Consider the following 11,861-nt stretch of genomic DNA (forward strand, 5'->3'; position numbering starts at 1 on the left):
TCCGAGGTAAGCACCAATTGGACAATGGCCGACCCGGAACTGGGCTAGGACTGCCTGTTCCGCACGATTAAGTTGCCACCATGCATCCCTTCTGTCTGGTCTCCTCATTGCCCGATAAAGCTCACGCCCCTTGTCCGAAGAATCCAGCCGTCGTGCCAAAGTGTCAACATGCGCTGGTTGACTAGGGATCGTACACTTTCATATGAGTACGGTTCATCATTTTCGAGCGCCGTTGCGACCGCGGTTTTCGCGAGCTGGTCAGCCAAATCGTGGCTGACCACCCCACAATGGGCGGGCACCCATTGCAAAGTAACGTTCACGCCGAATCGTAGGAGACGCCCTCCGACCGTTAGGACGTCCCATACCCTTCTAGCACCTTCATCCAGCCGTTCTATGGCCTCCAGTGCGGCCACCGAGTCCGTGAAAAGAACTATGTCGTGCGCTGACGCAGTCCCGTTACGTACCATCGTAGCCACCCAGTCCAGTGCTTGGAACATTGCTTCGAGTTCAGCCTCGAGGCTGCTTTTCTGCTGACAGGGACCACTGAGCTCGTCACTTTCGGGATTGCCAGAGAGTCGAACTACCGCTCCGTACCCAGCTTTCACAGTTCCCTCGAGCGTCCGCACAGAACCGTCTGTGTAGATGGTGGTTACTCCGGCTGGATATGATGCGATAGTCTCTCTGGCTGCTTGTAGTAGCCGTGTGGTTGGACTCTGCTTCGTCACCACTGGGTCAAGTAGGCTCTTCCGTATCGTCGGCATGCCGAGAGCCTCCATCGGAAAGATAGAACCGGACGGGGAAAGAGCAGCCCGCTCCACCGGCAGATTCGCCTCTCTGACCAGCCCGCGTGCCACATGCATGAAACAAGGCCGGTTTTTGAGGCGTCTCCTACCCTCCCAGTTGTCGACCAGACTTCTGAGTGGGCATCCATCTTCCAGCCGCATATATCTCTCGTGAGCTAGTATGACGGCTCGTTCTCTGCGCAATTTCAACGGTGGGATGTTTGCCATAATCTCGCCAGCGGCAATTGGCGTCGTCCTAAAGGTTCCACAGATTAGTCTTAAGGCTTGGTTCTGAACAGAGTCTAGGCTTGCTAAGGTCGTTTGCGAGGCCCAGACCTGAACAGGAAGACTGTAGTCCATGTGAGAGCGTACTGCACCCATGTACAGTCCTCTCAGCACGTCAGCTCTCGCTCCCCACTTCGTTCCAGCTAGTTTCTTTACGATATTCAGCTTCTCGGAAGCTGTTTCTTTTACCTGCTGAATATGATCGCACATAGTCAGTTTCTGATCGAGAATTACTCCAAGGTACTTGGGCTTTTTATCCCATTCCAGAATCTTGCCATCCATTCTAAGCTCGACAGGTTCCTTCAATATATCACGGCCCAGCGTAAACCATGAGTAAACCGACTTCGAGTGGTTTACCTCAAGGTTCCACATTCTGGCGTAGCAGGATATAGTTGTTAATGCCTGCTGGAGAGTGTCAATGAGTTGTTGACGGTCTCTCCCTGACTCCCACAACACGATATCATCTGCAAACAACAGCTTCTGACATTTCAAAAGAGCCGGCAAGTCGTTGATAAAGACCAAAAACAGCGTACAGCTGAGTGCCGATCCCTGCGGCACCCCCTGCTCAAGTGGAAGTTTCCTCGACAAGTGCTTACCAACACGAGTCTGTACCGTTCTTTCCGTGAGGAAATTTTGGATCCACCTAAGCATATATGAACCGACACCTAAGTTCATCAGTTTCAACAACAAGCCGGGCCTCCATACTCTGTCGTAGGCCTGCTTGAGATCGATAAATACCGCTAGCGTCGACTGACCAGGTCGATTTGTGTTGCCCCACTGGAAGCCATCCGCCACTTTCTGCATGAATAACGTCACTTGATCGATCGCATTTCGTTGCCTCCTGAACCCGCCCTGTTCAGGAGCAATGAGACCCTTCGTTTCTAGAAACCATGTGAGCCTTCTGTTGACCATGCGTTCGGCCGCCTTCCCGACGTTGGACGTCAACGAGACGGGTCGGTAGCTTTCTGCACGATCTGGGATTTTCCCCTTTTTGAGCAGGGGAACAATCGTTGCCACTCGCCAAGCCTTGGGGAAATCCCCCTTAGTCCAAGTACGATTGATCAAATCCAACAGTTTCTTTCTGCCTATGGGACCGAGATGTTTCAGCATTTCGTTGCTGACCCCATCTGGCCCCGGTGCCTTTCGCAACTTGCACTTCCGAAGTGCAATGTCTAGCTCTCCGTAGGTAAAAGAGTTGATGAATGTGCTCGTCTCATCCTCACCATAGACATATCTGCGTTTCGCTTTCGCCTTCCTGATGCTGTCTAGAGCTTTCGACACTTCGCTCCTCTCACCCGTCCTAGAGATAGCCGCAAAGGCATGGTTTAGAGCGTCCGACCGTTTAGAGTCAGTGACCACCAAGCCTTGAGCCGTTAGCAGGGGCGCAGCTGCTTTTGGTTCTTTCGCCCTGGTTAGGTTGTTGAGAAGTTTCCATGCCTGTCGTCCGTCCGCAAGATCCAGGTTAGCACATGTCTTCGCCCACTTCTGTCTCGTACCCTCCGCAATGGCTTCCTTTACCTCCGCCGTTAGCTTGTTGTAAGCTCTTCTGGTTTCATCGGTTTTTCTACGACTATGCTGCCTGCGTGCAGCCCGCCTTAGTCGGATTAGGCGTGCCAGTGCGGGAGACCAAAAGTGACTAAACTTGCGCCCCCCGTAGGACCTCGGGATAGCTTTTTGAGCAGCACCTAAGATGGCTTTGACAAAGAGTCCGTAAGTCCGGTTAATGCAATCTGCTTGAATATCCAATCCGTTCAGAGCTACATCCGATGCACTCCTAAACAGATCCCAGTTAGCACGTTTATACACCCATTTTGGTTCTGTATATGGGGTACTCACATTGAGCTTTCCGAGTTCGATTGTGACCAAGACCGGCAGATGATCACTACCGACATCGTTGAGCACGTCCACTCTTGACTGTGACCTTAAGTCAGCTGACACCAGTGACAAGTCTGGCCGCGACATACCCCCATGCCCGGTGTGCAGAAAGGTCGGGGGGCTGTCTTTGCCCTGCAAAACAACCAGATTTGTTTCGTCACATATCTCAAGTAGCCGGCGCCCTCGGACATCAGAGTCCGCGCATCCCCACGCTGGGGACTTAGCGTTAAAATCACCCGCAACGATCATCCTTGTACCAAAAGGCTCTTGCAGTTTGAATTGCAACTCAGACTTAGGTGGATTGTATAGGTTTACGCATGTGAATCGCTGACCATATTTGTACACCTCCACTGTCAAAGTGTCAGTCCCACCGGGTCCCGCAGGGGCGCTGGATTCCACTACTCGGGCTGTAAGCGTATTACGTACGAACGTTACAAGTACCTGGCACCTCGAGCAGGAACACCGGTAGGCTGTGAAGCCGTAAAGAAGAGGTGGCCCCTCGTCTGAGCGTAAAGTCTCTTGGCACAGTAGGACATCTGCCTCATATTGCTCTGCTATCGTATAGACCTCAATCCGTTTCAGCGAGAACTGCCGATTCAGATTGAGGTGGATAATTCGTAGCTGTTTGCTTCGGTCGTAACCGGGTGGGGGGGCACCACTCCCCCCTGCCTTGCCTCCTGGTGCGTTCACCTTTCGGGTTCTGGTGAATGAGGGTGTACCACGTCCTCTAGCTTTGCCTCCTGGTACGGTCACCTTTCGGGTTTTCGTGGGGGGCACAACTCCCCCGTTTGTGCGTGAGGCCGTCGTGGCGCTCTGGGCTAGTGGGCTGGGCTCAGGCGTCGTGCCTGAGGGATGCTGGCCACCTGTCTCACATCCTATGGTATTGCCGGTCTTTTGGTGGGGCACGACTCCACCGTATGTGCTTGAGGCCCTCGTGGCGCTCTGTGTTAGTGGGCTGGGCTCAGGCGTCGTACCTGAGGGATGCTGGCCACCTGTCTCACATCCAGAGGAAACCGTTTCCTCCCGCGTTTTCTTGTCCGATAGTAGCACATTTTTCGACCACAAACCTATCGTTGCCGTTGTGTGGTCGGAGCCTGTTAGACCGGTAATGCTCATACCCGCGTTTTCGACACTTGACTTGACTTGCATAGATAGAGAGAAATTTTGCCCCGGGGGGGGCGGACTGGTTGCATGTATGACACACAGGCTGTCCCATCGTTGAGACAATAGCTGAATGTCCTGGACTGGTGTCCAAGACCGCTGAACCCATTGTCGGCACTGCGAGCTTGCCCTCGAGAGAGGGGAAATTTTGGAAACCGTCTCTTTCAACGTTCGTTACCAATGCCGTCGGCGTGGCGGCTTAGTGCGATGCCGGTGTCTCCGGAAACACTGGCCCCGAGGTCCCCCAACGTTTATGGCGCGCCGTATCGTAGCACGCTGGACTCCGATCTTTTCACCCCCGTACTCAGCCTTGTGGGCCGAATACAGTGGCTACTAAGTTAGCCATGCTCCCCCACTCGGTGGGAAGCGGAGACGTGTGGCTGTTTTATTTTACATTGATCACCTGGCCTTAAAAACCTGTAATCAAAAACCAGTTCCTCTTAGCCACCCCCACATGGGGTGTTCACGCGACAACCACGATGAGGTGGGATCTGGAATTGCCGCGTTATTAAAGTACCAGATTATGTGGAGCTCTTGTTGTCAAGTTCTTGATGTGTTGATGTATTGTGTTGAGTTTTAGCAGAGGTTACAGAAGGCCTGATGAGTAGGAGAGAAACGTAACAATATATATATATATATATATATATATATTAGACTTACACATATGACACATGGGCATATCCGGGAGCGGTGTTGAAGATTAACCTATCACTTGCACCAGATCTCATGGTCTATAAGGGAAACTTTACATTACTTACTGCCACTGGCGGATCCAGGGGGGGGGGGGGGGGCGGTAGGGGCGATCGCCCCCCCCACTCGGCCGATCCCCCACCCCTTCGGGGGGGGGGCGGACGAATTTTAGTATAGAATTCACACAATTTTTATACGAATTTATTACTTATGTTAGTAATATATACTAATTATTTATATTTCAACCTATTTTTAGATTATTTCGCCCCCCCTCTCTAGTATGTTGGCCGATTTGGTGGGGTCGGGAGGGGGCGATGGTATTAATCCCGCCCCCCCCCCACACATACACTTTCGAGTGGGGGGGGTGGTCCAATTTATTTGTAGAAATCACAGCTTGCTAACAGAAACAATTAAATATATATATTGTTAAAACTTGTTATTAATATTTTAACCGATCTTTATATTAAGTCGTTCCCTGTTTGCCGATTGGGGGAGGGGGGCGAATACCTCTACTGCCTAAACCCTTTGAGTGGGGGGGGGCGGTCCTACTTTTATGGAGAATCATAGTTTGTGAACAAAATTAGTTGAGTCGCCCCACCCCTATTCTTTAATGCCAAATGCAATCTTAAGCAGAAATTATTAAAGGAGCGATGATTAATCGTTTTCACTCTACCGCCCCTCTAATTTCCAGACATAGTTTATGTAATTTCACATGAATTTATCATAATTATTTTAAGAAAGTTAGAATTCAAACGAAATTTTTAGTATAAGAGAAGTTCTAAACCCAAATAATTCCAAACATAGTCGCCTTTTCCCAACCTTTACTCAATCTGAAATTTTTCTAGTTAAATAAATTTGGGACTATAACTCACAATGTATACTTCAATTTTATTGAATATTATTTATCAAATAATTCTTTTTTCGGCGGCGATCCTCAAAGCCAAATCTAAATATGTGGGGTATCTTATCTTCTCAAGGAACAAATCGGTTTTATTTGCAATGTATTAAGGGCCTATAAATTCATATTAGAATATTTTTCAAGTACAACATTTGCCCCGAAACCCACTATGGAACCTTACAGCGCTGCCCCCGTTTTTTTTTTTTTTTCGCCGAAGGTTGAGAAATGCTGCGCTTTTTTTTCTCATATATATATATATATATATATATATATATATATATATATATATATATATATATATATATATATATATATATATATATATATGCTGCACATTTATGCATAGGGTTTGGAAAAAAATCGCCCCCCCCCACTCCAAAGTTCTGGATCCGCCAGTGCTTACTGCTCCAGGGGGAGTGACCTTAATATCTCCCTCCCTGGGATTTAGAAGTTAACCCCTCCTCCCCCGTCATTAAAACAAAAACAAAAAAATAAAGCAAACGACAGTCACCAAATTACATGAGCGTAGCCAAAAGGGGGTAGTAGAAGACAAGAAAGATAACTATTAACTAAAGAAAGAGCCTATGCCAGGGTACAAAAAAAAAAAACGACCGAAATAATGAAAGGTCAGATCACGCCCAATACAAACTACTTCATGTACATAAAAACACAACTATTAAACACGAAAACAAAACTTCACGCACACACGACAATGTGTCAAATGACTATAACTAATGCTTAAAATTGTGAACGTAATGAAACTAGGCTTATTATGGAGTGTTAAATAGTCAATTGTAATACTTATAAACTAGTCTACCGGCTGCGTAGCATACGCCGCTATTTTGCAGGGTCGTCCTCAGGCCACTGCAACCTATGCGACCGCAGTGGGCTCACTTTCATAGGACGCGCACTATTTCTAGGTGTATAAATTATTAAATTAAACCATTTTATAACTTATAACAGATTTCCCGCGCCCTCCTGTCGATTTAACAGGAGCTCCTGGAAATCTCCCGAAATTAAAAAATATACGAAAAAGTCCCTAAAATATACGGAACTATATAAACAAAAATTGTCATTTTGGGGTGTCATTCAATATGGAAAATGCCAAATCTTACGTGCGATAAATAAAAATGGCATTATACATTAGCCGTAATTGTGTAATCTGGTGAAAGAAGCTTCTCGCGCCTCAAACTAATGAAGAATTTCTAGAGGTCAACAATTCTCAAAGATAGATTGAAAAATTTGGTAAATCTTGCTATTGAGTGTTATCTATGTAGGAAACAATTATTATGATTTACTGTATGACTTTGCTACACGCAAGGCTCGTAAAGTAATTCTTTATGTAGTAAAGAATGAATAAAATGCATAGACGAATTTTTTTTCAAATACAAACTCTTAAATGTCACTTATTATCCACATCCCTACCCAAACTTGGCTCCGCGAAATCCGTTTCGCATAGGGCCCCATAATGGTTAAGTCCGGCCCTGCTATTTAGTTACGGGTGAATATACATAGTAGATTACTTGTTCTCTTTCCATGACTTCTTGGTCACAATGGTTAAGTCCGGCGCTGCTATTTAGTGTTTGTAAAATGTTTGCTTGTAAAATGTTTAACATGTTTCGGATGTTCCTTCAGAGTTGAAGATAGTTTACTTCCTTGTCCAAACCTCCGGCAGGACGAAGAGGGATGGGAGCGTTCAGAGTTTGATAAACCCAAACGACAGTCCAGCACGCAAACCGCACGACCAGGCATCCATCTGTAGTGACCGGTGAATACTTGTTCTCCCCCCTCTTGTTTTTTCGTGGGGTGACTATCTGAAGAAATAAGAGAGTGATCTTTTATTTACTTCTTCTTACTTCTTCTAGTCCAAACTCTTGAGCCATGAAGAGAATTATATAGATAGATATATAGCTTGATAAGATTACTATTCTGGATCTGGATTTAGATCTGAATTCGCGTTGCCTCAAATTTGTAAAAAAAATAGTTCATCCACGTGCTCTTGTGTCTAGCCCAGCAATTCTAAATATAATCATGACAGTGACAAGCACAAATAATGTAACACGGGTAGATAAGGTGAATAGAATATCACGTTCATATTTTTCATAGACACATAATAGGCTACTGTGAAGGGCAAAAACGATTACTAATGGTGCCGCTCATAACATACACCTCATGTCGCTGGCAAGGGAGATAACTCATACTGGCCACCATAAAATGAAACGTGTTTATATTTTAATTGTGGCTTTTGTTCTAAAGCGTGTTTAGTGGGGTTCAGACTTCTTATACGTGTATACAGGACAATACAGTACAATGACAATCAGAATGCACTGATAAAGCTTACTATAGGAGACATGATGTTTAATCAAACTCTATCTATATAAAGAGCATATAGCATATGAAGATCCAGCCATGTGCCTCTCGCTACACAAGTAGTAACAATATGATCCATGTTTTAACACCATTACTAAAATATGTCAAGTTCTAAGTTACAAGTGAAAATGATATCTCATATACAGTCCACTGGCAGGAGTGGGTAACAACTACCAGAATAGCAAATTTGATTAAAGATAAATCTCTGGTGTGCACGTCTACTCTTCACTAAGCTCCAAAAGTAACTGACAATATCCAATTTTAATTATTCTCTAAAGTTCAAAGTTTTTTTTCTCGTGCTGCTACCACTCTAAAACTCACTACAAGTTGAACACGAGATCGTGACGCCCAACCCAAAATGTTCACAGATAGTGGGGAGTAAATACATAAACAAAGTAATATCTAAGGATCCACATATAAATCTATGGTCGAGGACAAGCAATGGCGTAGCTATGAAAAAAGAATCAAATTGCATGTCTGAAAATTGCCAGTTATTAAAGAGTAACAAAACAAAAATAAAAAAAAAAACACTATTCATTTATGATATATACTACATGTAGACCAAAAAATCAAAGGAACTAGGTGTAATACTAAGGTAAGTGTGCTATAAAACCGCCTTGCTGTCGAAACTATTTAAACAATCCAACAAAGATTAGGGTTTACTAAAAGAAATTTTACAAAACATTTTCAATGAAGCCGCGTGGAGGCATGCTATCTGCAACGCCACAACAGGATCTAGTCAAAGAGCAAATTATGAACTCGTGGTTTATGCGGCTACCAATTAAAGAGGCTTCGCCTTTGATTGACGTATTTAATTAATTAAAACCATGTTGTAATAATTAACTTAAAGATAATAATAGCAGACTAATAGAATCACGGGCTTCTACCGTCGGATCTTCTGAGTGTAGATTTCTGTCCTTGGAATATTTAAAAATTACCTATTTAAAAAGTTTGGCAACACTATATCTCGCAATATTCGATGCTCTTACCGTAATCTAAAGTAAGCATTAAATATATATGTCCTCTTAATGTAAATAAATATATAATTGACAACATTTTTTTTTCATTTCTTTTTTAGCTTTCACGCTTGAAGAACTGGAGAAGGGTGAGCTTATTTATGTCTTTTCCCCAATTACAGATTTAAACCTCTTTTTAATTTAAATTTTAAAACATTAACCCAAAGATGCAGAAGAATTCGGGTTACTTCAAGGATTTAAAAAAACAAAAAAACATACAACCTATAGACTAGTAAACGCTTTCTTTTTCGGTGAGTTAAACTAGTATTTACAGTATGTCAATAGTACTTAATACACTGGCAACTTGAAAAATGAATTTCGAAGTGATAGTCTTCTACGACTTCATTGGGCTTTTTCGTTTGTTTTTTTTTGGCAACACTAACATGTTTGTTTCATATATTCACTAATACTGATCAGAAGGACTCTTATAAACGTGTCAGGATATAAGTAAATATCACTGGCAGTATATGAAATGAGCATTTAGGACTATCGTTACAATGGCCCGTGTTTCAATCAACCTCTGCAGTTCGGATTCAAAGCAGAAATCTGCCTGAGGGAACATCTGAAAATAGTATGTAACTTTGCTATATAATTGGATTTTCGATACATTTTCTAGTTTTTAGATCTAAACTTGACAAAGGAGTACTGGCGAATAGAAATGATGAATAGACCACAAACAGTAATATTAATAAAGGCGGCAATATCCAGTTTCGGAGATATCTGAAAATAGAATACAATGTAAAGAAAACTGAAAATGTTTTAATTTTTTAATTATTTTTGCTTTAATATTTTAATGTTTTTCAGGCAATGGCAATACGGTCCTACGAGCTTCCTACAAATATCTGGTAGTACTGGTAACAATGATTGGTACAGTTGTGTTCTGGTGAAACCTACTTACCAAGCCATTCTAATAACGTCTAAACAAAAATTAATTGGTCATATTTTTCTTTTTAATTCCTTTATAATCTTCAATCTCACATTACTTTATGTATTTTCTACTGAATTCATTTTTGTTTTAGTATATTTATAATTAATTATTGCATAATCATTTTGATATATAATCATTTTGATATATATATATAGTATGCAAACTCAATAAAATGCTTTTCAATCCATTACCAGGGGGGTTTGGGGGGATTTTTCTCCCCCCCCCCCCCCCCGCAATAAAATCATATTTGTGTGTGTGCGTGTGTATGTGTACATAATTAATCCCTTCATTCTTTCGGAAGACGTTTATTGTACCCTAGAATAGGTTCTTCGTGGAGTTAGAGGGAAAATTGTAGACTTTCCACCATCGTAAGCAAGGGTCTGGGGGAGCGCTGTGAGCAGAGCCCCGCCGCCCGGCACTATTTCCTGTATTAAAATGCATATTCTGAGGTACCTACAGTGCATTATCCTGCTATTAAAAAGTTTTATTTCAAAAACCTTATGTGCTATTCTTACTGACTTAGATCCACTCGCGTCGTTTGGCGCATTTGGCGGCACAAAAACCTGTCACTGGCAATGTCTGAAGCCTCTTCCCACCTACTCTAAGGACCTCCATGAAAGTAGCGCCAAGTTGTACTAGGATGCCCCTGTTTGCGCTTTCCTCGTAATGGCCTCTATGTCATCGCAATTCTTACGATGCGTAATTCATTTTGTCAGAGAACATGTCCCCAAACCTCATAAGACGCTCTGTCACAACCTTACTAAGGGGTTGAATCCCAGTTCGGCATAGGAATCTTTGATTGAGACCCGATCTCTCTAACTGACAACTAAAATCCGTCTTAGCCATCTTTGTTGAGCCACATTTACACTTTTTCAGTTTCGGCAGATGATTATTCACTGCACTTTATTAATGGAGCCCAGTCACTGGGCTACGCGTTTGGAAATATGTGACTGTAGTTTGCTACGCTCATAGAATTTTGAGTGTGTAATTTGCTTTTGTTTATATAGAATGGGGGGGGGGGTTAAACTAAAAAAAAAACCTTGGCTACGATTATAGAATTTTGAGTATGTCATTTGCTTTTTTATAATGAAGAGGTGGTTTTTAGCTATAAACCATGCTAAAGGGGGATTTTAAACACAAACCAACTAAGGCTACGTTCATAGAATCTGGTGACTGATGTATGGATAGTCCTATATGAAAGGGTGGGGGGCGTAAATTTTGGAGGGGTCTTAAAATCAAAATTTTCCTTAGCTATGCTCTTGGAAATTGGGTATTCTCTTTGCATTCTTTTTTTCCGGTTTTGTATTATAGAAGAGGGGGGTTTAACTGCAAAACCCCCTTGGCTGCGCTGGGGCAAATGGTAATTTAGTATTACAATCTCACCCAAAATAAATATAATCAAAGCAAAAAATCAGTCACTAAATTCCGATCGCCACCCAGCAGGGGGGGGGATTTTATTTCCGGGGGGGGGGGCGTTGAACCCCAACCCCCCTGGCTACGTCCATAATATATAAAAATATATAAATATATATATATAATTTTGCACACAAAAAACTACAATGTTGTGTCAAGCTTAGGAAAAGGAGAACATTCACGTCTTACTTAATGCACATGTTCTTATAACCATCTAAGGGCCCCGTGTAACTCCCAGGTACCTAGGTCGCAGGTCTGATTAGAGCCTGTTCCCTTCATTTGTTATGTTTATGGTTTTAAGATGGATGTCTTTTCCCAAAGTGAATAATATGTGAGAGACTGATGTTTATAACGAGGTCTGGATCTAATTGTGCTAAATTGGATGAGTATTCCTGATAAAATAAACATTACATTTTCATTATAATAAATGTCAATACTTTTAA

At 43.1% G+C, this 11,861-nt stretch overlaps 1 protein-coding gene across 7 annotated transcripts in view; it reads left to right on the plus strand.

Moving 5' to 3' along the window:
* The window catches only part of LOC106076326 (uncharacterized), a 29,053-nt gene extending 17,192 nt beyond the window's left edge, over positions 1-11,861 (plus strand). For all 7 annotated transcript variants that reach the window (XM_056026627.1, XM_056026625.1, XM_056026621.1 and 4 more), the window contains 2 exons: positions 9,140-9,166; positions 9,882-11,861. In XM_056026627.1, the coding sequence (XP_055882602.1) occupies positions 9,140-9,166; positions 9,882-9,964 (110 nt within the window). In that variant the 3' untranslated portion in view covers positions 9,965-11,861. The remainder of the gene's footprint in view (positions 1-9,139; positions 9,167-9,881) is intronic.

The sequence above is a fragment of the Biomphalaria glabrata genome, chromosome 4, assembly GCF_947242115.1.
Source record: "Biomphalaria glabrata chromosome 4, xgBioGlab47.1, whole genome shotgun sequence".
Lineage (NCBI taxonomy): Eukaryota > Metazoa > Mollusca > Gastropoda > Planorbidae > Biomphalaria > Biomphalaria glabrata.